The sequence below is a fragment of the Conger conger genome, chromosome 1, assembly GCF_963514075.1.
Source record: "Conger conger chromosome 1, fConCon1.1, whole genome shotgun sequence".
Classification (NCBI taxonomy): domain Eukaryota; kingdom Metazoa; phylum Chordata; class Actinopteri; order Anguilliformes; family Congridae; genus Conger; species Conger conger.
The window spans coordinates 68,820,997-68,848,786 of record NC_083760.1 but is presented as its reverse complement, the minus strand read 5'-3'; the positions used below and the strand labels follow the sequence as shown (position 1 = coordinate 68,848,786).

The following is a 27,790-nucleotide window of genomic DNA, read 5'->3' as shown; positions in this document are numbered from 1 at the left end:
GGATGCCACAAGCAGACATTCTGAGTGGCCGGGTGCGTTCCCCACAGGGCATATCACAGGGAATACATATTGGAAAACTATTTTTTCTCTCTTTTTAACTGTAACTGTAGCTATTAAATTATTAATGTACTTAAAAAGATCAAATCAGAATTATGAGTATCAAAAGTATGTTTTGTAAGATGTGTAACCTTTCAAAACTACAAATTAAATTCAATAATTTATTCAGTATTTCAAACAAAATTATCAAGCTGCATATATGATAAATCAGTTCAACAAAAATGCTTTAATGTAACTTAATGTTTAACTTAAGTGGCTAATGGCTCAAAGTGGCAAATCAGTATACAATCAAACATTGCAATTATTTACACCATATAAAGCATAATTCACATAATGCATGCAAGTCTCCCTCATTTGTCACTATAATTTATCATAAACATTTCTACACATATCCTCGTATGCAGGCCTAATCCACTGTGACAAACAGTGCCTGGCATTGTCCTTCAGTTAAGTCATTGCATGTACCCTCCAATGTGTGGATAAGACAGGCTTCCTCATATTAATTATTTTTTAAAGTTCCCAGACTTTCCTACTTTGTACAGTAGGGGTGCTGTAGTCCTACAATCACTACAGCACTACAGCAATCAAAGTACTTTACCGCAAATCTTCAGAGGCTAAATAACAAATTTACTCAATATTCTACAGTATCGTTTGGTAATGGACAGTTTTTATTCTGCTAGTGACTTGGAGAAAACTAGTAAAAGAAAGAAGGAAAGAAACCAAGACCCAGGCCACAGTGTGGATATTTTTTTCTCTGAAAGCTATAATGTGTACAAAATTAAAAATATGTATTTCAAATTTTACATTTAAAGTAAAATTTAGAACTGGCAACTCAATTGCATCATTATCATCTCTATCCCTGACACCATAAGAACAATGATAAAGCGACTGGCAGTCAGCCGACCCACATTAAGAGGCTGTTACAGAGGCTAACGGTTATTAAATGCTAAGTCTGTAGAATTAGCCAGCTCCTTTCAAAAGTACTTTAAATATCATCTCAGCCATCTAGTGGATCCTACACAAAGCCGTCTGGGGTGAAATAACAGCAATCCGAGCAATTATTAGCCCCCAGTGAACAAGCAACTGTTCCAGTAAGCAGTGCGACCTGAGGATATGATTGCGAGGTGGGGGCACGATGAGAAAGTATTTGGGATATGCCCGCTAGGTTTCACTGGCAGTCTTGAGTTTCGAGGGGGGGGAAGGGGATAAGGTGGCAGCGGTGGTGTTCCTTTCCCCAGCCGGGGGTAATCCTCCTGGATCTGCCCTAAGCCCCCTAAACCCCCAATAACACCAGCTGGAATGTGCATTCACCGGGGGCAGCTGGGGCAGGCCCAGGAGGGACGGTCCCCACAAATTGAATTAAGGGGTGTAAAATGCAGGGAGAAAAGAGAAAACAAATTGAGATGGTGAAAACAGGTGTCATCCGACATGCCCCCTCCCCGCGCGTCCGATTAGCAACCAGCCTGCCCTGGCATTTACCCCCTGCACCTCTGACCTCTCCGATTTCTCACACACGCTCGCTTAAGGCACCTGCGCTCCCAACCAACTTTCCATCCACTGGACTTTTACAGCGTTATCATGGCAGGTCAGACGCTGGGCAGCTGAAGCCATCGCTGTTCAGGTCTCACCAAGCCTGCATGTGAAATAAACTCCCAGCTTCCACCTCAGTGGGATGATGTTCCAGCTTCCAGTTAAGATTAAGCATGGCAATCTCCTCTCACCACTCATTCAGCACTTCCCAGCTGTACATATTAAACAACCATTAATAACAGTTCAGGTTTTGACTGACACATGATTATTTACATGAGCTCATAATCTGAATAGTTTTACATGACCTCATAGTCTGAATGAATTATTTCCTGTTTTTGCCATAATGTAATTATTAAAATGTTTTCATCTTGGTTGTTAAAAACGTTAATGTAAAGGAGTTAAGGAGTGGCGAGTGTGGCCGTGTTGTATTCACTGGGGAAGTGGGGGCGTCGCGGCTCTCTCATGCAGTCAGGCTGATGAATGGCCAACAGCTGGACAGTTTAGATGGGAGGATGAAAGATGTGTCACCCGGCCGGTCCCACCCAGCTGCTGCGCATGGTGGAGGAACGGCGTGCTGAGCTACAGCACGGTTAACTACAGCACCGCTAAGTTAGAGCACCGCTAAGTTAGAGCACCGCTAAGCTGCAGCACCGTCAACTACAGCACCGCTAGGCTACAGCACCGCAAGCTACAGCACCGCTAAGCTACGGCACCGCTAGGCTATGGCACCACTAGGCTACAGCACCGCTAAGCTATAGCACGGTTAACTACAGCACCGCTAGGCTACAGCACCGCTAAGCTACAGCACCACTAGGCTACAGCATGTTGAACTACAGCAATGCTATGTTACAGCACCGCTAAGCTACAGCACCGCTAAGCTACAGCACCGCTAAGCTACAGCACCGCTAAGCTACAGCACTGCATTTTCAAACTGTTCAGACTGCTCCTCCTTTCTCTCACATTGGCAAATTAACCCAGTCAGACACTGTTCATTAAACTGCTATCAACAATGTCCCAGTAAAAACTCAGTGAAGTCATCAGTGAGGTGCTGAAGGCCCGCCACAGTTAGCTGGTTTAGCGAACTAAAACAGAAAAAAGAAGTTGTGCCACTACAGGATATGTAATGCAAATTATTGTGATAGTCAAATGCAAATAAATGCATACTTAAACCTGAGTGTCATCAAAAACCACAGTAAAACATTGAAGTTAACATTTTATTAGTGTTATACTGAATTCATTGTTAGCATAGAGCAAACAGAAATCTTTTTAGAGGCCTTTTCAGTCCATTAAAAATGACCATGACATTCTGATTAACTTTTTGCTCCTAAAAGAAAAATAAGAAAATAGAATTGACAGTACATTTAGGCACACTGTTGACAGATACTATACAATGATATGCACAATTAATTATCATAAATTCATATGTACAGGGTGATTCAAACAAGAAGAAAAAACTCCTACATCCTAGGGGACCAAGTGCTCGTGGGGGGGGGGGGGGGGGGGGGGGGGGTCAAGAGACACTTGACACTGTGGCTGAATCCCAAACCACTCTCTCAACCGCTGAGCCCCTGGAGTGATTACTGAGCTTGTGTGGGGTCACACAGTCAAGACTAAGGGAAGGAGCAGCAGGTAAGTGTTGGGTCCGAATTCTCTTCAGAATTTCCATTAAGCACAACTACACAGTGCAATCAATATCCATACATTTATAAAAAATTAAATACAAATAAAATTCTAAACGGGTCCTTTTTTTTTTTGTTCTTTTTTTTTTTTTTTTTAGACATACATGATAAAAAGTAAGATAAATACTCCATAAAAATATCGCACAGCTATGCAATGCAAAGTAAATATGCAATTATTTACTCAAATAGTTCTGAAAGTTTTAATAATTGTGTATTAATTTATTTCAGTGTTAGTATGATAAAATACAAGTCCATTGCAGTTAAGCGCACAAAATTTTATTGATGTTTTACCTGTATAATTATTCTACTTGCATGATTTCCAAGTATACAATATAAAATAAAACGTTACGGCCAAACTGAAGGCTCAAATTTAGAGGACAGGGGGCAGAGAGGGAGTGGGTTGCAATGCAGCCTGGGACTGGGCGTTTTCTCCACACACCTGATTGGAGGACCTGCCCAGATATTCACATATCAGTGGAATCAACTCTCATTCTGATTGGATATCTACTGCTGCGTAATACAGGAAGCAAGTAAAGGCTTCCTCTTCTGATGCACAGTATGGGTTGCAGCCAGGTATGCTTTAGGTCAGTCTATGCTGCATACTATACTGTACATGTTTGCAACTATGTACTGAAATCATTTTCAATGTGCACATCAGAATGCTTGTGCTGTAAGCCATGCGCAGATGAAAAATGTCCATTATTCATAAAAGTGTTACCGAGGAGTGAAAAAATGTAAGACTTATAAAACAAGTCCTTAAACTCAACTTGACAACAAGCGGAATGTAACTGGTTGGGTTTTTAGTGCCAGTTAACTTGTTCTCTCTCGTGTATGCCTATCCAAAAATATTTTTTGTACAATTGTTCTGATAACCATGCCATGAAAGAAAAATATTGCACAAAATGACTAATACTATGAAGAAACACACAGAATTTGGTATTTTAATCTATGCATTTGAAGTAGTCTGCCAGGGTGTCTAACCTCTAGCGCATCTCAATTTTCTAAACTCTCGTTTAGTATTAAGGCTGATTTGCTATCTAAGAGTGGCACAGTTTCCTGACTCGAGTGGGATTTTCCCCATTGTACTGCTACAAACATATCTTTACAATCAGATCTGCAAGCATACGATGTTTTACAACATGTAACTGGGTTAAAAACAGGACAGACGGGTATTTTACATCCGAGAGAGTTACATTCTTAAGAGCATATCTCAGTATGCCTAGAACGAACACAAACACTTACTGCATCTGCATCAAATCTGACCTCTGGACAGAAGGTCAAATGGACTCGTTCACCTGGAGGAAGTTGGGTGATTTCTCTTGCATTTCTCACTGAAATCGTAGATACGAAGCAGGCTTCCTCCCAGTGTTTAACGGTGCAGCGTCAAGTCAAAGGACGCGCTCACATTTGGCATTTAAAAGGACAGCCGTTCACCCTCTGATGCATCAGCTGCAGTAGGTGTTAATATGTAGTGTGAAAATCTCGTTAGGCTCCACACTGGTTAAAAGCCATCCATAAGTACTTAAATGCTATACTGTACTGTATGTGAAAGCACCCCAACACTCACTTCAGAAACCCGAGTGAGCACAAGGAATGTGCAGAATCCTCGAATTAAATCCTTGTATCTGATCTATGAGGGGCACTAAGTCCAACTGCTATGGCAGTTACTCCTCAACTCTGCGAATACATGTAATCAAGTATTTTTAATTCCCCCCCCAAACTCTTACACACCATCACATGATTGACAGCAACTAAAATGAACACACCAGGGAAGAAAGGTTATACTTGCTTAAATAGGTTACCACAGGAACACACCGAAGGCTCCCTGCTACAAAATTTGGCCACAAATAATTTTTTTTATTAATCTGGTGACGGATGAATGACTGCATTTAAAATGAACCGGCATCTGAAATCCCAGCTGTGATCTGAAATCCCAGCTGTGACGATGCAACAGAATAAGATACTTAAACGTAAGCACGCTTCTCCCTGGTGCTACAGGCTCCCACACCGACTTCACCAACGCAGGTGTAGGGTGCAGAGCCCACTACCGTCCTTTCAATGCAGTTTCGCACTTCTGATTCCCCGTTCGCTGTTCAGGACCATCCCGTAAAAAGTGGCTAAGGGTACTACTCTATGTGTGCCTCGCCTCGAAAGCCGCGTGGGGCCTAGATACTGTGGAGGGTGAGGAACCAAGCGTACGGGGTCAGGGTTTCCCCCGCCACCATCGAACGTTTAAAATGGGGACACAGTAAAAACACGGACAGAAAGAACATCTGATACCATCAGCAGTTGTGTCCAGCACCATAGTTTCTGAAGTTTTCCTTTCAGTGGTTGGGTTCTGGCAGCTTAGGATCCGCAAAGACCCAGCGATACCTCCATGCTACAAACGCGATGATACAGTGCTCGTTTCGGGGTACGGAGAGCAGGGCAGCGGGGCGCTCTCTGGGCAGTGATGTGGGCCCCCTCGTCTCCCCTCCCTCTGTACCGCCCCCTGGTGGTGGACGCGTCACCTTTTCTGCGCAGTCCTCAGCTTTTGCGAGTATCTGTGCGTGCGCTGGGAGCAGGAGTGCAGCTTGATGAAGAGCTCGGGGAACTTGCACTGGGGGAACATGGTCTCCAGCAGGCCCTCCAGGAAGACGTACACCAGCCGCCGGTTCAGCTGCTGGTGCTGGAACATCTCAAAGACGCGCAGGATGCCCTTCCTGGTGGTGTCCGCGCCGATGATGTGCTTCAGCTCGTCTGCGGCCGCAAGGAAACGGTCGTGAGCACAGAAATGGATTAAGCCAGTAGTTAACACTGGACATAACACAGATCACCAAGCCCTTGTTAGTTCATAGGCCTTCATAGCCTTCTTGACTTATGCACACACTCACACCATATACAAACCATACACAAACCACACACACCCACGCACCTGGCATTATCCCCAGCAGGCTGGTTTTAGCAGCGACCCTGGTCCTCATGCGGATGTTTTTGTCCCTGCGGGGTGGGCTCTCTGCCAGGATCCCGTTGGGCCAATAGGAATCCCTGTGAGGGGTGTGAAAAAGAAGTGAGGAACTTAGTACATACTGTAAGAGATAACGTAGTCCATACTGTAAGAGATAACACAGTGCATGCTGTATGAGATAACATATTGCATAGTGTAAGAGATAACATAGTGCATACTGGAGGAGATAACATACTGCATACTGTCAGAGATAACATAGTACATACTGTAAGAGATAACATAGTGCTTACTGTAGCAGATGAAAACATCACCAAGCCTGCGGGGGGAGGAAGTACTCATTACCTGAAGCGCTTGACAAACTCAGCCACCTGCTCTGGAGACGTCATGAAGTCCACGTGGTCGACGATCTTTCTGCAATGACACCAGTTATTTCAAGATTAGAAACTATAGGTTCAGGTCACTCATTGTATCCATGAACTGTTCTTTGAACCCAGGGGTTATTATCAGAAAAAGTATAGAGTCCAGGCCATTCTTTATCCATTTGATAATTTGAAAAGATACTGAAATCTAAAATCAATGAGTTCAAATGAGTTCAAATCAGTTCCATGACAACACACACAGTTCACAACTCAAGTTTGTACCTACTGGGACTTTTGACGTTTCCATATTGAATGTTTGTGGATTGAGTGTGTGTGTGTGTGTGTGTGTGTGTGTGTGTGTGCGCGTGTGTACATGCGTGGGTGTTGTACTTGTTGATGGTGTCTCCATAGGTAGCCCGGATGAGTTGCTGCAGTAGGTTCTTGATGTTCCTCCTTAGCCACTGGTTCCTCTCTTTTAGGTCAAACACTTCATCCATCAGCAACAGCATGACCCGCAGAGGAATGTTATCATCCACCTTCAGGGGTCAAAGGTCATCTTAGCTCTCAGTCGCACGCCAATTTAACGTCATCGCTGGAATCAGTAAACTCTTACAACCAGCAGGCCAAAGCTTTTAGATAAATACAATACAGCACATAGTATTTTTGAAGCAAAACAGGACAGGGACTTCTCTCTCCCCTTTGAAAGCCAAAAGACATTTGTCAGTTGGGGAAAAACAATAAAACTCTGAAAGACGGTGAAGAATGCTTTGAAGTGACAAATAAAAATGTGAAGCCCCCGACAGCTGTGGATTTATGACGATGACAAATCTGCATATAATCTGCGCTAATCTTGCACGCCTTCGCTCCTGGTAAAGGAGAAAGAGATAAAAGCGGCCCTCTCCTTAAACGCTCACATCAATGATTGGTGATGTAATGTAAACAGTGGGAAAGTGCTGGCGATTCTGGGGCTGTGGGGTCACCGGTGGCTTTGAAGAGCGCTACCGTCAGGCCATCTCAGGGAGAGGAGACCCAGCGCTAATACCTGGCACTAAAGCCCCAGCCTGCCCACTGGAGCGTATACATTACATCCGCTAACTCAAATGCTAAAATGTCGCAGTTAGGCAAAGCGCTGTGCGTTGGTGTTTATAGTTCATTTGGCACGTACCGCTGGAGCAATTCAGATTAACATTCTCACCTGGAAGAGTTCTGTGAGAAAACAGGGTTTTACTGGAAGTGACACGCATTTCATAATCACCCAGGGAAAAGCCGCTGACACTGTATTTAAGGTAAGCCTTAAAATATGTACTTATGCAGACATGCATGGATGCGAAGGCTCATTTCTATCTCCGATGAGATGCAGTGCAGTGAGAAATGTGTCCCCTGTGCCGTCCCTGTGCTCTGACATGCAGCTGTGCACACTCCCCGTCCCACACACCAGCACGTCTCCTCGATCGCTGAGGGAGGGGGGAGGGAGGGGACGAGGAGGGGGGGGGGGCTGGCGGTTACACCTACATTGTCATCCAGCTGTGCGGAGACCCGGCAGTGCTCCGAGTTGATGTCTGATTTTGGCATCATAGGGGGCACCTGAGGAACGCAAGAGCAACCTTACAACCTGCTGCCCTTCACCTGCGCCAACTTCCACAGCACACATCCCAAAAACTCTTTCACCAACACCTCTGCTCTGCTACTCATGCTTCTGGCTTTCACAGACATCCCACTGCACCCACTGTATCCAAAGATTCACCATTTCACAGTGGGCTACTGGCAGCTTGGGCTGTCATATACTTCACATGGCCATGCAGTTTGATTTGAATTGCATTCAGAATTCCTGAGCGTCCATTTTAAGCACCTTGAATATGGACTGCCTGAGGTCCTGGCCCAGTCTCTCGGACATCTTCCCCATGTTGTCTGACACTTTGGTCATTCCCTCGGCGAGGCTGTCCGGGAATGACTTCACAGCGTTGGAGACGTTCCGCATGGAGTTCCGCAGGGGGTTCACAAAGGTGTCCATCTGAGCGCCAGAAACGTTAATTACTGTTAGCTTAGCATTAAAACACTTCTGTTATCCATTTCAGTGCTGGGACAAACACTGGGACTTCAGGTTAAGTGCTCTGCTTGGGGGCAAAACAGCCATTCTACACCTGCCCAGTTCCCCAGAGATTATACCAGTCAGAATTTATCATCCAACTTTACTGCTTTGCCAAGCTAATGTAGAATTCTGCTTTTGTTGAAAAGAAGCTTATAATTGTGCTCAATCACTGACCAGACATATACAACTTTTTAGTTTTAAAAAGCAGTATTCCACAAGATGTGCCACAGATTTATATGTATATTTCCATGGAGAGCAACCTTAAACTGCTTTTACCATAAGTATATTTCTCAGGTGCTGGAAAAGCAGGCTTTATGAGACCCTTGGACATCCGTAACAGTAAACAGTTTTGACCACCACTGAGAGCATTAACGTGCGAATATTTTAAATATCTCCAGTAGAGGGCGATCTGACCTTTCGTGCAAAATCGCCCTTCCCTTTGCTGTAGGCCTTGTTCTCCAGGAAGTCACAGAGATACGCAGACAGTGTGGGACAGGCTTTCATCGTCTCTGGATTCAGCAACAGCTGCAGGCCAAACAGAAACTTTAGCCCCAGGTCTGTGTAATACACTTCACAATTTACAAATGCTTACAAAGGGTGTCAATGTAAGCTGTCAATGACAACCTAGTGTCATTTACAAACTGATGCAGTCTATATCACCTGCAGGTAAGCATTGAGGTCTTTCTTTCTCCTCTCAAGGAATTCCCGGTCCATGTTGTTGAAGGTCTTTTTCCCAGGAAGTCTCAAGATGGGAGCAAGGTTTTCAAACTGGAGGAACAAAAGAATCACACTCACGTTTTTATGGGTGGGTATCAAGTAATGAAAACCCACATTAGTTTATTTATTTCACACTACTCAAAATGTAAAATTGTATGACAACTTATAAGAACAACTATATAACTATATAAGAACAACTATAAGAAAAAGAACACATTTCAAGTTCATACTAGTTAGCGCAAATTCAGAAGAAAAGCAGCTACATTTTATTTGCAACTTGAATGCAGTAATGGAGTTCGAGTGCAGTCTGTGCTCTAAAAGGACTCATAGTAATGTGTTCTGTAAAGCCCTGCTGCAATAGGTCGCACAGTCACAACCAGGAATTTGAAAGCTACACTCAGCTGCAGTAAAAATCAGTTAAGTTGGAGACTTCCGGAAGAAATCACCTGTTCTGTGATGCGCATGTGGAAGTCGTGGAAGTCGCTATAGCGACGGTAGGTGACCCAGGTGTCATCGCTGCCGTCCGGAACCTTCCGGAACACGGTGATGGCGTACAGTGCGTAAGTCTTCCCGTGGTCATTACACACTCCTGCCACAGGAATTTGGTTTAAACAAGTGTCAGCAACTGGGCGCGTGAGCGGAGAGGAGAGGAGAGAAGAAAACGACGGATGGAGAGAGGGCAGTGCATGGAGGGATGCGAACGCAGGAGGGAGAAAAGGAAGAAGAAAAGAGTAAACGTGAAGACGATGGAATGGCGATGGCATAATGCATGACAATAAAATGAGGCAGAGGGCGACGGGCGCTTGATGGTTGGGAAAAGGCGAGAATGGCGTATCGTGGCAGCAAAGTAACAAAGAGGAGATGATTAGTGAAAGAATGAGAATACTGTACATATTACTCTAGCTGCGGCCAGTAACATAATGTAGGAATTGCATAAAATTATAACCAATAAAACATTTTTCTGAAACTTGTATTATTAAATATAATTACAATTATGGGTAAATAGTCACCAGGTAAACAGTCACATATATTGATTTGATAATATTAAAGAAAATAAACTCACAGGAGAAACACATGATGGACACATACCCGTATCGGAGATGAATGCGTGAATTTGCATTGATTCATCTGAACTTGCATTAGAGAGGTCATCCAAAGACTGAAGAGACAAAAGACATACAGTATAGCTTTATTTCAGAGAAATGCACATACAAAAAGCACAAAACACTTCACTGAAAGGAAGACCAGCTTCTAAACTTCCCATAATCAAGCTTCCCCTACCACCACCCACACAAACACCCACACGTGACAGAAAAACATGCACACCAAGATTCATATAGGCTGCATATTTTAAATAATTCTCACAGAAATCCTATGGGTCCCACAGTAAATTGACGATCACCACCCCCGCTTGGTTTTTTGTTCCAACCGCATGGAAAAACAGCAGTATTTCTGCCGCTGACAGTGACGTACAGCAGTCCCTTTCCAGAACCCGGCGTTACCCTCCCCCTTTCCCCCTCTCTCCATTCTGTTCTTTAGACCAGAGCAACCCCTCACTCAGAGTACCATAAGCTCCAGACCTGCTGCAGTGGAAACTGTGCTAGCCGTTAGCTTTCTTCGCCTCGTCAGACTACAAATAAACGACACGCAAGGTGGCTTTTTCGCCATTACAGGTTAGAATTTACACATCATCAGTTTATACAGCTGGATATTCTCTCAAAGGAGTTACAATAATGTTCCATCTGGGATTTAGACCTACAACCTTCTGGTCAAGAACCTACATCCCCAAGCACTATATCACACCGCTGCCCCTTACGTCTATTAATGTTAGCCATGTCACTTAGGAAAGCAGACACTGAATTTACTTAATCACAGTTTATACAGGCTACATACCAAATTTAAGCTTCCTGTAGGAGATCCATTGAATGATTCTGTGGAGGTACAAAAAAATTCAGAAAATTAGATATCTAGCTTTTCAAGAGAAAGAAAACATTTGGGGGGGAAGGAAAAATACTTTTAGACAAAGTCATAAACTCAAACTGGAAATTTGCCAAGACAAAAATTATCAAATAAAAATGGAAAACTCATAGCAAGAAACCAAGATAGGATGTTACAAGGCCCTGGGAAGCTTTCTAAACAAAATCTAAAATGCACAGACACTGTGCGCTTCTGCAGCTAATACAACTGAAGCCCACGGGAGTGATCCATCAGAGATTTCAGCCCATATTTTCAAATAAAACCACAGCATTGAGAAGGGAAAGAGAAGGCAAACAATAATAGCTCACCCACTGCCGATGCTTCAGTGATTAATCACAGAATTGAGAGAAACGTCTGCAGAGATACCTTCACGTGTGCTCTCTCACCCATATTTCATATAAAGTGTGAACTTTGTCGTATTAGAAACGGTGAGCTTCATGTGAAATTACCTTCGTTTTGCCAGTTAATTGTATTTCCTGAAGAACAGTGATTTTCCAGCTCATGCAGTGCCATCAGTAATTGGCCCTAATTGTTTCTTTGCTTGAGCTTAATGAGTGTTCCTGTCACATCTCTAAAGCAGTGTGCCGTTAACAAGAAATGGACCGCCGCTGGGGTTCACACCACTCTGAGGCACCTATTGGAATACATACTGTATGCATGAAACTGAGTCCTTATTTTCTGTAACTTTGCTCTAAAGTGATCTACACATTTTTACACAATATACAATCACACCATAGATTCAATAGAGTTTGAGTTTGGGCCTATGCAGGTCATGGTCAATGTGCTATTTAAGCTATTGTTTCCTAACCATCTATCTTGTTATCTACCTGATCACAACATATTTTTGTTACTTAACTTTCTTGTCTGCCTCTCTAATTAATATCAGATATCATGCCCTGTTATTTTAAAGGACAATTCTGCAAAGAGTTTTCCGGAAAAATGCTAGCAACCAACTAGAACGACTAGCGAACAACATGCACGTGGGCCATTCCCTGCCAACTCCAGGAGGCTGCACCGTAGCACCTCTTGAAGTTTTCTCTTTTTCTCGGTGTTGGTAGAGATCTGGAATTCCTGAAAGATTGAGCTTCATACTCCATTTAGTTTTCCGGTAGAGCCATTAAAAGTTTGCTGGGTTTCGCAATGACAATACGAAATATGATATTTAGAGGTCCGTAACTCCGTAAAGAAAAGCCCCTGTAAACGTGTATCTAGGGATAATCTTGTATGTAGAAGGCATATCTCACCTCGGAAAAGATGCATCTCCTTTTGTTTTGGAGATATTTGGCACTAAAAACTAACTTTTTTTCCACCAGGAAAAAAATTTCGGGTGGTCCATAAATAAACCAACCTTTAGTGTCATCTTATTATTACATTTGTTTAGGGACAAATATCTCCAAAACAAAAGTGTATGCATGTTTTATGAGGTGAGATATGATTTTTAAATAGAAAAAATATCCCTACATAAAGATTTACAAGTATTTAGGGTTTTTCTTCACAAAGTTCTGGACCTGTAAATATCTCATTTTGTTACCACAATGCATTTTACATGGCGACACCCGGCAGAATGGAAATGGAAAACAAAATGTAGTATGAAGCTCAAGCTTTTAGGAATGTTATGGGTCTGTCTAACAAAATCCTAAGAATCCGAAAAAGAGAACAATGGATGAGATGCTGTGGTGGTGCAGCCTCATGGAGATGGTGTGGAATGGCCAGGTGATATCTTCAGAAGATGACGTAGCTCCAGTCACGTCTCAGGCCTCCACACAGGCGTCGGGGGCCCGGCTCACCTCCCTCCCCGTCGTCTGAGCCCCGCAGGCTGGGCTCCTTCAGCATGTCCAGCTCGGCCAGCATGCGCACGTACAGGGGGTGCGCTCTGAAGGACGGGTAGAAGCGCTCCTCGTGCAGCATCATGTCGTACACCTGGCCCGGGAACAAGCGCACATCAGCACACAAGCTAATCGGTGTGATTCACACAGCTTACATCCACTCAGCAATCACAGTGATCATATACATATACATATATAAGCAACAAATACTGACCTTAAGCCCATCTCCTGTTGAGACATTTAATTAACCCTTTCAGAACCAAAAGTGCCGTATGGCATGCTCGACTGTACACCTTTTCAGCCAATCAAAACGCCTGCTTAAAACCCTATTAAATTCTCTCAACTTCCTCAGTTCTCAGCCAAAGCCAAAACCCCTTGGGATTTGGGTGGAGCCACATATTGGGCTTGGGACTGAAAGGGTTAATATGTATATCCTGAAGGCCACAGTCAGAAAAGGCAAAGTTATTTTGCTGCGCATTACAGGAGGAAATTGTAACCAATGCCTGATTGTGCCAGATTTTGCGGGCAGGCACTCAGACGTGAACAAAGTATCCATACAGAATGGACATGCCCTGACAGCATTTCATACACAATCATGAATTTTCATTAAGTCAGTAAACATCATGTGACTTTGAATGTAAGAAAAAAGGTTTGTGCACCGGACAATTTTAATGCTCTACTCAAAAATATGTGACTTGTGCACAAACCGAAAGAGCTAGATTTAAGAATGCATGAAAAAGAAATACTTATTCGGTAGGTGAGGTTTTCTGCATCTCAATCAGACATAACCTCAGTCAGATCGGAGATCTGTACCCAATATCCACTGCCAATCCTACCGTTAAACTTGCAGTCGCAAGTTATTACTTATTCCCCCAGTTGATTCTTAGATATCCTGCTTCCTTGGTTAGAGTCAACATTTAATCAATAAGGCATGTTCTTTCTGAGAAAAGCTTATTTGAAATAGGAGCATAAATATTCACCTTTCTCTGGATGTCATCGAATATCTCAGGTGTGGGGTCCTCTTTATGCAGTTTTTCAGCTAGCTTTGCGATCAAAGCTTCGTCCACTTGGACTCTGGGAGAGGCCTGAAGAGGAGCATGTGAAGTTCTCAATTCAGTATCAAATTTCAGTATCTGACTGTTTCCAGTGTCCATAGAGACGGTACTGCCCTACTATTGTACAAGGACATTGTGGAACTGCAGAATTCAGAAAAGCTGAATTGTCCCTGTACATGACAGAAAACTGTTTCCATGTTGCCAGCATCAGCTAGTCAACCTTGAGCTCAGGATTAATGTATTTGATTTGGATTCCAATGTATACACAAAGTTAGACCAAAACGTCAGTCTTCACCACGGCAAGCTAAAGGAAACCTTTTTAAAATTGGCAGAATTAGTGTCGGTACAGCGGTTTGAAGTGTCATGAGACCTGCTGAGGCATCCCTCCTGAAGATAAAACGTTTCTCAGATACTCCAGACGTGATATGCTGGGTGGCACCGTTAAGGCACAGTTAATTCTAGGGCATAGAGGAGCCCAAAGGTCCAGGATCTAATCCTGACCTTCCACAGTCAATAGAGGCTGGTAGCCCTGCAGGATGCTGCATTGTCAGCAGCATCGCCCAGAGTTAGTGAGGGTTAGTCGGCAGGAACATCTCACTGCCGTCCAGCAACCCCCACTGGTTGACAGCAACCCCCTAATGGCCAATCGGGCACCTACAAGCCCACCTGTTAAGCTGCACATGAAGCAAACGTTTAATGGATTTTAAAAGTTTAAACTTAACACAGAGCAGTAGAGCTTGTAAGCCACAGTGTGATAAGAAGAGAAGCTATAAATCGCACACTTTGGGGGACAGCAGGCAATTGTCTGTGCTCTCCCAAAGCGAGAGCTGAGGCGCCGACATACACCGCCGGGTATTCCAAGTGCCTATCTGCGAGTGTGAAGCCTGCTAGTTAATTCAGTGTCACACTGCGTGAGACAAAACTCAAATAAGCTTCAGCGAAATTTGAGAACAAGGGCGGTTTCCTTGAAGACTGCACAGGAATGTAAAGGCTGCACCAGAATGCAGAATCTAGAATCAGATGTAAATCTATAACTGGAGAATTTTATCATTGATCTGACAGTATGCGTGCATTACTGTATGTACATTTGTTTGCACAACGTAAGGTAACGACAATAGCAGTCAGCAAATGTTGCATCTTGCGCATGACTGAATACGAACACGAGCAGACTTTCATTCAGCAAGGTGCTTTGTGATTAGCCCGCTGTAGTGGAATCAATGGGCTTTGAAGACTCGCCAGTAACACTGGCCTTTTGAAGGCTGGACTTTTGTTTTTCCTCCTCTCCGGATTGTAAGGACACAGCTTGAACTTTCATTTATTTATGTGGCTTTCCTCCCACTCGATTTGTTCTGCTGCACTTGGCAGTGGAGCGGGTGTGTGCGTCACATGCCGGCTGCTGTCCTTGCAGGGTGAGATCAGGTTAATCTGCCCCGCTCCTGTACCGCTGCTAGCTTCTGGGCTAATTACCATCATTACTTTGGTTACACTGTTGGTGGCACTTACCACCTGGTGTGCAGACGACAATGAAATAGGCTCGAACCAATTTCTCCAAAAGAAAACATATCTATTATTGCAATTTATTAACGCAAAGTATTTATATTAATCTATTATTATTCGTTTGTAAATCCGCCATTTGGAATTAATCACCCATTAGTCAATATGCATTGACGTAATTCCAACCTTCCTTCTAAATCAGTTGACAAAAATACTTCAGTTTGAACACAAATTCTGCGTGTCACTTATTCATCCAAATTCATTTAGTCCTCTCAAAATGAATGGAAAAGGATGTCATTTTTTACAATCTTTTAAAGCCATTATCACATTTCATAATGTAATGTTTCACTCCTCAACAGGGCAAAACAAAACAACGCATCAGTACACAGAAGACCATCTGTACACTGTTAACATCTGTCTTCACCAACAAGTGCAAGTGCTATCAGGAGCACCACGCCAGGCACTGATCATACTGCAGATACAGAATGTTTTCACCTTCGCAGACGGGTGCGGCGTATCAGATGGCTATAGTGTGTAAGCCGCCAGACGGGTCAAGGATTTACAGCTCTAGCAGGACTAGCGGAGGGGGCGTGACGTGAGCTAGCGTGGCGTGAGCTAGCAGGAGCGCTAACCTTCTCAGACAGGTACTGCTCATAGACTCCCACCACGGCGGCCTTCAGCAGGCCTTTGGTCTGGCTGCTCTGCTTCTTGCCGTCCCTCTGCCAGCTCTGCATAACCTCCAGCTGCTGCTGCGCTGTGACCCGGTACCCCTCCACCGTCAGCCAGAAGAACAGATCCGCCTGGCCCCCCATCTGCTGCATGTAGTCTGGGGCCGCCGGACACAAACACAGAGGGGGGGGGGGGGGGTTATGTAAATGCATATTTGTGGCATACCCTTATTTATCCTTGTGCATTTGTACATTTAAAACAAATCTTAGTGGTGATGCACTGAAACTCAAATGCTCAAACTACTGTGAATAAAAAAACTACTGTGAATATCTAAGTTTAAAGGTTTACTGGATATGGGGTTGGCCAAAAGTCAGCAGTCTGTACTGTATGCAGTGTTATTCTTGCTGTATAAAATCCATGATATTTGGCAGTGTGGACTCTGTACTGTAAGCTTGGGAGGGGTTCCTCTCACACTTACCCATAAAAAACTGAAGTGCAATGTTGTGAACCAGTATATGCTCCAGTGGGATGACACAAAGCTTGCCAAAGCTCGCCGCCAGCTTCAGGGCATCTACCTCCTATGGGGAGACGCAAATATTCTACATTAAAAACGTCGACATAGAAAAATAATTCACAATTAAAACGATTGAAAATAAGTAAGTACACAATTACTTAGTGTATTATCATGAAAAACATGATTTTCATTACAGTGAGACTGGGACTGAGGTGCCCAGAGAACATACCTTTCCCGATCGCAGCCGCTGTACTCTGGTCTCACAGACCTTTTTCACAAACAGCAGACTGTTGATCTGATTCTTTATCACATTGATATCTAGAAAACAAAAACAAAAAATAGTCTGATAAAAATCAAATACTGTATCGTGATTCATTTGCAAGTTGCATACCCAAACTGGTCAGATATTTACAGTACATGTTTACATATTCTGCCACCGGAGAGACAGACATGGTGTGATCCAGGTGACCAGCCGTTTTTGAAGCAGAGATCCTCCTGTCACAGCTCCAAGGTATTTATAAATAAATAAATATTCTGGTGACTTTACCCATACTGTGGTTCATTTGCTTTATTAAACAAATTCAGCTAAACCAATATTATCCAATACAGTATCTCTAGGACCACCCCACTGTAAGGCAAGAGACCCAGTGAAAGTTACAGCAGCACGCCTGGCTTACGCTAACAACACCCCGTTAAAGGGATACTATGTAGGATTTCTTTCCTCACTTCGCTCCTGTGTTTAGATACAAAAAACATCAACAATACCCCAAGTGTACACCCCCATTACAATGTCCCAAAAATATAAGCAGTTATGCGTGTGTGTGTGTTCCGGACCATCTAACTGTCTCCGGCAGAGTGTGTGTGTGTGTGTGTATGGGTGTGTGTGTATGTGTGCATGTGTATGCGAGTGTGTGAGTGCATGTGTATGTGTGTGTGTGAGTGTGAGCGTGTGTGGGTGTGTATGCGCGTACGTGCATGTGCATGTGCGTGTGAGTGTGAGTGTGTGTGTGTGTGTGTGTGTGTGCAGGACCGTCTCACCGTCCCCAGCAGTGTCGAGGGAGCGCAGGTACTGCAGCTCCTCGGCTGCCTTGTCCTTCACAGCCTCCAGCTCCGCAGGCTTGTCTGACAGCTTCAGGATGTTCATGAAAGCCTCGTAGTTACAGCTGGAGTCCCGGATCTGCAACACAGGGCCGTCCATGACACTACTGTTCAACCTCACATTTCACATACAAATATCAAATGGAATAATACAGAGCATCCCATCACCAAAATGTATTACGAAATACCGCATGTACGTAAAGTAATAGCTACGTCAATATTTAATACAAAGACCACAACTTTTCGAATGGATACATTTACCTATCAGAAAAAGAGATGTTTCCAAAAATCTGATACAGTCTGTGCGATATGGACTGATCGCACTACAGACTGACCATGCTACAGGCCTGAATGGGAAAATCCAAAAAGGCTGCCCAGCAGGAAACCTCAAAACAATTACTGTACATTTCAAAGAGGCTACAAACTGGGCACAGTTTGTGCTCCTGAATAAGTGGTTTCAAGGTTTACAAAATGGTTTTGACAAAAATGCACATTGGCTTATATAAATGTTCTTCTGCTGTCCAGAATATGTTAACACACATTTCAGTTTTTCTCAAACACAGCATTACATGGTTAGTGGTCATGTTGAATAACACCACAAATGTTATTGTTCCACTGTCTCAAATGGCCATCAATGCCACTGGCTTCATTAGATGAAATAAACATTTTATTACAAACATTTTAGTTTGGAAGGGGTTATGGCAACGTTTTGTTGTCCAAATAACTCTTTTATGAGCCATTCTTTTAAAATCAACATTTCTTCCATTCTGAGTTCATGAAAGTTCACATGTAGTTCAAATGCATAACTCTTGAGTTAAAAAGCAGCTAGCTCTCTCTTTCAGCTGTAGAATTAGTATTGAAAGCTTGAAACATCAGTTATTTTTAAAAACTACGTTCACTACAATCAATCACCAGTTAAGACAGCGTACGATCCAAGTGAAAAATGGACACAAAAGCCGTCACACAGCTGCACTTCCTCTATTGTTAAATTCAATGGACATTACTGATGGCTGATTACTCACCATCCAAATCACATACTGATTAATATAATCTGGATCACTCAGCTGGTTGATCAGTGGAAGCAGAACACCCCTTGCAAGAATTTCCTGGAAAAGAAAAATCACACGACTGCATTGGGTACATTTATTCTGCTTGTCATAAGCTTATCACTACATCGTAAAACCGTGTTATTTATCTAGGAATAAATGGTAACCACAAAGAACCATTCAGTTTCATAGAGTTTTATCATTGTTTGCCACCTTGGCTCAATGTAATCTCATAGTTTAAATAAAACTAATGCTTTGGCAGAGTTCCCCTTTCGCTGTGTGAATGTGCAAGACGCTCACCCTGACAAAGTATCTCATATTCCTGTTGTGGAAGTCTCCAGGAGGTAGTAACAGGTACAGCAAGACCTCACAAAGGTCTTTCAGAAAGCCTGGGGTACACAGGGGGAACCGTGACATCCATTCACACTGCATTATACTGTACAAACACAATTTCAACAGCTATTCATTTCAAAACAAATGTTAAAACAGAAACTACTCTTGTTCATTGGGGGAAAAACAAGCGCTGAACTCAAAAGATTCACTTGACAAGTATGTGTAAATGGAAGCTGGAGTATAATTACAAACTTTCCTGGAAAAATGTTTGAAGAACGAACCCCAGGGAAAGGTTTTTCGATTAAATGTCCAAGCAAGTGTTTTATTGGTTTTTGCTACCGGTAAAGTGGTGCAATACTGGGCATGTAACCAAAAGAGGCTTATAGAACTTTAACACCCAGGTGAGCTGTAGTACCACTGGGTTTTGGGCTGCTGTACGACTCAATCTCAACTGCTTCAGTGGACATCAAAGACCATCAATGCATAAAATGCAGGCTTGGATACTGGTCTAGCAGATAGCCAGTATTTTAGGTGGTGCAATACTGGGCATGTAACCAAAAGGGGCTCATACAACCTTAACACCCAGGTGAGCTGTAGTACATCTGGGTTTTTGAGCTGCTGTACTACATAATCTGAACTGCTTCAGTGGACATCAAAGGAGGCTTGGATACTGGTCTAGCAGATACCCAGTACTTTCACTTGGCCTTCAATTCCCTGTCATTGTCCTGTAGAGCAACTATAACTGTTAAAGGATTGACATATGAAAACATTTGGTGTGAATGTGGTAGTGTAGGAGTGAATGTGTCAGAGCTACAGTACGCACCCTCTTCCTCTTTGGGCATGGTGCAGACCACGTCCCTACAGAGCGTCCGCTCCATCTCCACCTCCGCCTCAAAGAAGGAGTCCAGCAGTTCCTCCGGGTCATCCCCTGAAACATGCAGCACTTTGGATTAAGAACATTCAAATGACCCCCCTGCGTGCTTTAAACTCAACATAAGAATACACCAGCCCATCTCACATCACCATTTACCCACAAGCAAGAGAGTACCCAGCAGTGCATTAAGCCTGGGCATTAACCCAGGGCGGCCTGTAGCGTAGTGGTTAAGGTAAATGACTGGGACACGCAAGGTTAGTGGTTCCACGCAGCCGTTGGGCCCTTGAGCAAGGCCCTTAACCCTGCATTGCTCCAGGGGAGGATTGTCTCCTGCTTCGTCTAGAATTAACTGTAAGTCGCTCTGGATAAGAGCGTCTGCCAAATGCATCATGACCAGGCAAGCCACTCCAGGACACAAATGCAGCCTGAGCTGTCCACTTAAAGTCACACAGTAAGCTGGGCTAGGCTAGCCTTACGCTGTTTAGGGTCTTCCTTCTCGTTCAGCCTCTCCTGGGCTTTCCTGAACACTCGCAGGTGTGTGGCAAAGTCATCCACCAATCTGGTAGTGAAATACGGCTGCCAGTCCACTTCTTTGGACCTGGCAGAATTTGAGACACAAGACAGGCATAGCGTTTTATTTTTCTTGAGCAAGAACAGTCATTACTCATTTTCCTTCTGGAATCATCCTCAGGCGCTGGAGTCAATTAGAGCGTACCTTGTGGAAAACTGGACGAGTGCATGCTGAACAGTCTGTCTGATTTCCAACAGAAAGGACTCATCTTCACTCAGAGTGTAATACCAATACTGGATGTAGTCTCTCAGGGCAAACTGGATAACCTTGACAAAGATAAGTGGATTAAAACATACCTGTTATTAATGAAGAAATTACAGTTAAAAATTCAAAATATTGTTTTAATATTTCACTAAAAAAAGACCAACAGTGGAAAGCTACAGGTGCTGGATTCCACCCAGATCATACACATTTACTTATGTAAATCTACATCACCCATTGAATGGATAATGTATAAGAATGGAAAGTCTCCCCACAGGAATGAAGAATTACCCACAATGAGGGAGAAAAACATAAGGTCATAGGAGCCAGGTGGAAAAACCCACAGTCACACGTAGCAGGGCGTAGATGTGATAGACATAATGGATGTGAGGTAGACTGGAAACCCACAGTCACACGTAGCAGGGCGTAGATGTGATAGACATAATCGATGTGAGGTAGAGTGAAAGCCTCACTGGAATTACAAGCAGAGGAAAGATACAGAGCACGCCCACTCAGCGTTCACACGTCTGAAGCCAGGCATGCTGCTTTAGATTACACCAGCTGGAGACGCACAACCAGCAGTTTGATCCTTTATCAGGATTGTCTCTGTGTGGCCGAGAGTCACGTTATCTCCAAGCCTTGGCAAAGCACAAGGAAGCAGTGTTCGGGTGCAGGAGCCCTTCTGCCTGGGACAGTGGCCACATTGACCGAGGAGTCCTACTCAGGATTCTTCTGCTGGCTTTGAGGGAGGTGTGGCTCCTCCAACCTGTAAGACAGGCCTGTGCTGCCTCCACTACACAATCAAGCTCAGAACAACAGGCTTGTTGCTTACATTGACTGAATCTGCAGAGCCAGTGTTGTTTCTTCCACAAATCCGTCTAACAAGGTCCATTTAAAATTATTTTATCAATTACATCATTACAATCCCTTTTTAGGGTATTTCACTGATATGTCCTCTGAAACAGATGGCCGTGTAAAACAGGCACAACCAACCCCCACAAACAAGATGACATTCTGGGTATCTTTGGAATGCGCTGACAGAAAGATTCAAAGCACACTGCCAAGTTCTTTATTTTCAAACTAATGCATACAACAAAACTGAGTCCTTATCCAGCACCATATATAGAACAAGTCCTGTAACTTCAATTGTAACTCACAGCCAAAAAATATATTGCAATGAATTCAAGTCTTATCTGATTAAACTAAATTCATTAAGATATAATCATGTATTAAAGGTTCACAAAGTAATAAGATTGTTAAGATCGTTGTCAGTCACTGGTTGTGCATTTGGAACCACATAGATGAAACTGAGACATTTTCACTGCTCATAAATGCTTGTCAAAATATTTTTTGCTGCTTACCTGCTGTAGTGGCTCATCAATAATGTTGGACCCTGTAACTCTTCTGTCAATTTTAATGGGCTTGACTTCAAGTTTCAATTCATCCAATGTCTTGGAAAGAAACACAGGCGACTAGTTAAGCACCACACAGTAGGCCACATTCAAGCTGCTTAAATACACTGGTGAATGTGTGTATGTGCATGCCTGTGCATGTGCGTATGTGTGTATACTGTATCTAAGCGTGTGTGTGTGTGCATGTGTGTATGTGCATGCGTGTGTGTGTGTGTGTGTGTGTGTGTGTGTGCGTAAGTGTACATAATGTATTTGTGCATGTGTGTATGTACATGCGTGTGTGTGTGTGTGTGTGTGTGTGTGCGTATGTGTACATAATCTATTTGTGTGTACGTGCGTGTGTATGCGTGTGTGTGTGTGACTGTGCATGTGCATGCATGTGTGTATACGCGTGTGTATGTATCCGTATGCATGAGTGTATGTGCATACGTATGCGTATGTGTGCATACTGTATCTATGCGTGCGTGCGTGTGTACGTGTGTGTGTGCATGCGTGTGTGTGCATACTGTATCTATGCGTGTGTATGTGAGTGTATGAGTGTATGCGTGTGTGTGCGCGCGCGTGTGTGTGTGCGTATGCGTGTGAGTCTAGGTGTGTGTGTGTGTGTGTGTGTGTGTGTGCGTGCGTGTGACAGAGGGGTGGGGGTGGAATGAGAAGAACAAAGAGGAAGGGGAAGCAGGAAAGCAGGAGTCCTACAGCAGCAGATATGAATGAAAAAAACAGACAGCACACTGCTGACCTTCAGTATGCCAGGCTGAGTTGCAGGGAGGAAGGACTGTTCACATTTCTCCAAGTGTTTCTCTGAGTTTGTCTTTCCAAATAAAAGGGTTACTACAAAGCCTCTGCAAAGAACCAACAAAGAGAACAGCCAAAGAATCAATAGGAAATACTCATACACGTCTCTGTAATAGGTACTGGACCATGACAGAATAAAGCATTAGAGTCAGCATGCCTTTTGGGAACTTAAAAACTTAAGTCAGACTTAAATGGTTTATTACTGTGACTCATGAATGAGATCACTTCAATCTAAAGAAGTCTTCCAAACAAATGATATATATATATATATATATATATATATATATATATATATATATATATGTATATATATCTCCAAGCATTCAGAAATATTCTGAATTCTTTCTTTCCCCTGTGAGTATCCATTCACAGTGTAGTGATATGCATAAACAGTTCAAATAAAGACAAATAAACCCCCTCAGGTACAGCACAGGCCCTTAAGACCTGACAAAACTATCTAATCAGTGAGTTAAATACCTAACTAGTGAGCCTGGACCTTAAACAGAAGTGTTTTTAAGAGGAACATGCATGAATAAAAGGCTTCACTTACCCACCAACGAAGCACAGGATATAAAAAACAAAATAAAATATGGCAAAGGGGCCAAATGTAATGAGAAAGAGCACCACCCCCAAACCGCTCCATCCCCATATGGACAGGCTGGTCTAAAACAAAGACACACAAAACAATTTACATCAGTTTGTTTGCTTTTACTGATTTATTAAATACTAGCAATGTGTTTGACCAATAAGCAAACTCACTTTTCAATTGGTCATGAGAAGGAGGCCAAAATATTATACAGGCTATGTAATACTCAGGCCATATTATTTGTAAGTTACAGCTTGGTTGTACAATGTAGGGCAAAAAGAGGAGGTTGTGACTACTTGGCTACCCTTATTACTTTTGCCAGCAGTAAAAAATAAATAAATAAAAAAGTACTGTTGAATACTTGTTACCTTAGTGGGGGAAGAGGAGGCTTGCTCAATCTCTCAGTCAGACAGAGACCCTACCCTACAGAGCTGATTAGTCACAGCCAACAACACAGGGCAGACAATACAACCGAGTGCTTTTCATTAAATCTCTCCCAATGTGAGAAACACCTTTACAGGGAGGACTTGGCACCAGGAAACACCCTCCACTGCTTTGGTGTTTGTTGCCTGACAACCATAAGGTGTCCATTACTGAACTAAAGCACTCATTGACATTCTTTTAAGTCACCTGTAATTTCCAGTGTTAGCCGCCTTGATATTATTAAAGAGTAGGCTATATCCTTCCACAAGAGAAGCTGGCTGTCCCAGATCTACATAATACCCAAATAATACAACCACATCTACCTACTTTCTAGAAATAGGCCTATATGAAATGCATTTGTCGGAACCAGAGTGAAGGCACCAGCAACCATTATAGGTTGACCTATAAATCAGAATGGCCGATATTGAAAATGTGCACAATCAGTATTCAGAGTGTAGGATGCTGATTGCATCATTTTTGCACAAGCACACTGTATTGAGGATATAGACCTCTTCCACACTGTGTGACTGTGAAGAGCCTTCACAGACATCTGGAAGTTACTGTACAGTAAGTAATGATATTTTAATAATATACGAATAAAGGAATATTAAATTTTTTACAAATCCATAAATTGTTATCATGAAATAAAAAATGCAGCAAAACCATGAACAACAATATTCTTGAGATTCAAGCATTTTCAAACCATCACACTGATTATGCTGCTCACCGAATCCCTGGCACATTTTGTGGATTGGCCACCTTGTTCAGTTACAGTAATTTTCCCCCATTCAGAAAACATAATCAAACGTCATCAAATATTGCAACGAATAATAGAATATTAATACCATCCCTGTAGAGACAGTCCAAATATATTTAAAGCTTCAAGATTTTGCACAATTCACCTATCATAACTTTATTGCTCTGATTTCATGCCATACTTAAATGGCCACTTTTATGTTTTGGGACAAATTGACCCTAACAGTTTAAATAAATGCAAAATTATTGCAAAAGAAAAAAAGAATTGTGTCGCCTGCTTACTATCTCCCAAATGACTAGCCTTTTATCCATAAATATAAAAAATGTGTGAGAAATTTCAAACTGATGTTAAGTGGTTAATGCACAGAATAACGTGCTGGGGCATGTAGCCGGAAACTCCAACCGTCTCTGCTTCAAGACTAGTCTTGTCACAGTGCCATATTCTTTCCCAACATTCAAACAATCGTAAATTCATATGTGTGGGAGAGGGGGTCTTTTTATTATTATTTTTTAAATAAGCCTTGGTTTACTACTAAAACATCAGATTCCAAAAAGGGCTAGCCCAAGAGGCTTCTATGACCAGGGAAAAAGCAAGCTTCTACAACAAGGATAGCATTATTTTTCTTACTGATATTCTTCTTTTTTTTTTTTTTAAGCCCTCTGCAGATAAAAGAAGAAGAATGCTAACATGGAATGTTCGAATCTACTGGTTCCTTGCACTGCTGCTCAAAGAATGAATGTCAGGGAACCCATGCTGGTGCTCATTCAGTGTGAACAGAGCAGAAAAACACCTTCATTTTTACAACTTGTGCAGTGAGGCGTGCCCAGTTCTGTCACATACTGTACAGGAGCTGGATCAGATGAATGCTAACGGTGTTTTTCTACACCATGCACCCTTCTTTATTTGAAATACTTTCTTCATCATTTGTACATTTATGTTCCCTTTTAAGCATTGGCCACATTTGTTCAACAGTTAGTCAGCTCCAAAGCAATCCATCTGAATGACACTGTAGATCGAAAAGGACAATATCCAGCTTTTTGCCACAATGCTTCCTGCAGAATCTGCAAACAAATCAAAGTCAGCACTTTCCTAGAAGTGGCTTTTTAAAATCGCAAAGTCAGACACAGCATACATTCCTTGTAGAACATGGCTGCTGTCATGGTCAAAATGGTCTATTCATAAATTTAAAAAAAAAAAAAAAAAAAAAAGACGTTAAACTAGAGGTACTTCATTCAGGAATTTGAAAGATGCATACGGGAAGATCCACGGGCATTATGCTGCAAGTCACACCAAAAAAATCACAACGTTTCTTTGGGTTGAAAATAACTTGAAAATGAGCACGTTTTGATTGCACATGCCCGCCCAACAGAAAATGTGTGTTCTACAATACACACAATAAGAATATGGTGAAACTCAATTTGGGCAAATATACTACTAGCCACTATTTTACACTGATATGTTACCTAGTTAAATTGTCACTTCGATGTAACAGTAGAAAGTTAGGACCAAAGTTGTTTAGGTGGCCAAAGGCAATGAAAGTAGATCGTGTTCGTTGGGTTTACACCAGTACAGATAACCTTGCCATTTTGTGAATACACAAACATAGCAAATATCTCATATTTTTACAGAGCAACAAAGTAGCATGAATAACGTTAGCAGGCTAAAGCTAAATAGCCTAATAGCCACCACTTTGATATCAATTTCTCACTTTTAGCTAAAATATTCCCAAGGTGCTAAATAATATGGCAAAGGGAAAATAACTTAACTTCGAATTGAGATAACGTTTGTGAACATTGGCCATATGATAGCTGGCTAGCTAAGAACGGCAACGTACACCACAGCTTGCTAAGCAAGTTGTTCGTGCTATACAACAGCTAGCAAGCTAGCAAGTATGATCATTTCAACTGCAATTTCGTGCACATAGAATGTAGCAAGCATAACTAGCTCGCTACCATGTTAAAGCAAAGGCTAACATCTATGGAATACCATGTCACTGACTCACCTGACCCAGTGCGTTGTAGCAGCACACCATTCTAGATTATAGCTAAATCGAACCTTAAGCCGCTCTCCACTGTTAGCTATAGCTTGCTAGTCAACATGTCGTCATATCATCTTAAGCTTGTCATTAACAGCGAAAACACTCTTAGCTCCGCTTATTAACCAGCTAACCCGGTATATGAGCACAATGGTCAAAAACTGCCAATGCCAAAAACTGATACAGCCCAGCCCCATGCCCTGTGATGTTTACCTAGGCTAGGCTAGCTATTTGGCTACATGGCACTGCCGTGAGACTGTCACTGACACTTCACTAAAGGAAAACAAGCTCACACACCTTACAGCAACAAAACATTCCTTACCTCAGTTAACATTGTTAATACCGTAGAGACAGGGTTGCTTGTCCTAACCCCACCGCATTTTAGTAAACTACAGGACCGCGGCTGTCCCTAATTTTCGTTTAAAAACGGGTATGTTTCCAGTCCCCATACAATATTCTGAAAGTCGCCATATTAAACGGGTTACGTCTGGGCACCTTTGGTACGACGCTCTCTTCTGATTGGTTGGAGAGCCTTAGTTGCGTCATCATACCCGTGACTTGGGCTGTGTTTTTGTACTGTGAAATCAACATCACCAAGGGGGTGTGTTTAACAGATTTGATCACATTCTTTTTGGTTCTGATTGGATATCAGAATCGTGGTCCTCTTGAGTTGACGGGAAGTGGAGTTTTCCTATGTCTGAATTTCCCCAGAATACATATTCCTTTGCAGGTGTTGTTAAACATTA

The 27,790-nt window shown here is 42.7% G+C and overlaps 1 protein-coding gene across 2 annotated transcripts; it reads right to left on the bottom strand.

Moving 5' to 3' along the window:
* Window positions 1–3,086: 3,086 nt before the first annotated feature.
* On the bottom strand, window positions 3,087–27,539 carry snx13 (sorting nexin 13). Of its 2 annotated transcripts, none has more exons than XM_061250291.1 (26): window positions 27,367–27,539; window positions 23,794–23,906; window positions 23,188–23,290; window positions 22,398–22,487; window positions 20,980–21,101; window positions 20,741–20,862; window positions 20,214–20,318; window positions 19,358–19,446; window positions 19,034–19,117; window positions 17,952–18,090; window positions 17,143–17,231; window positions 16,878–16,977; window positions 16,363–16,556; window positions 14,162–14,266; window positions 13,143–13,275; window positions 11,272–11,309; window positions 10,468–10,537; window positions 9,825–10,003; window positions 9,322–9,429; window positions 9,076–9,186; window positions 8,422–8,583; window positions 8,085–8,156; window positions 6,963–7,108; window positions 6,556–6,624; window positions 6,181–6,293; window positions 3,087–6,005 (listed from the first exon to the last, which is right to left on the bottom strand). In XM_061250291.1, exons 1-26 carry the CDS (start codon window positions 27,376–27,378, stop codon window positions 5,773–5,775), a joined length of 2,901 nt encoding a protein of 966 aa, XP_061106275.1. In that variant the 5' UTR covers window positions 27,379–27,539; the 3' UTR covers window positions 3,087–5,772. The 2 variants fall into 2 exon arrangements, with proteins under 2 accessions (XP_061106275.1, XP_061106282.1); XM_061250298.1 differs by having other exon boundaries at window positions 9,825–9,967.
* Between the last annotated feature and the right edge of the window lie 251 nt (window positions 27,540–27,790).

Bases quoted from the DNA above. Each gene is read 5' to 3' on its own strand.
- snx13 (XM_061250291.1), bottom strand. The intron at 9,430-9,824 runs GTGATTTCTTCC...TTGTTCCTCCAG, and splicing joins ACATGCGCATCACAGAACAG to TTTGAAAACCTTGCTCCCAT. The intron at 9,187-9,321 runs GTGATATAGACT...TTTGGCCTGCAG, and splicing joins ACCTCAATGCTTACCTGCAG to CTGTTGCTGAATCCAGAGAC.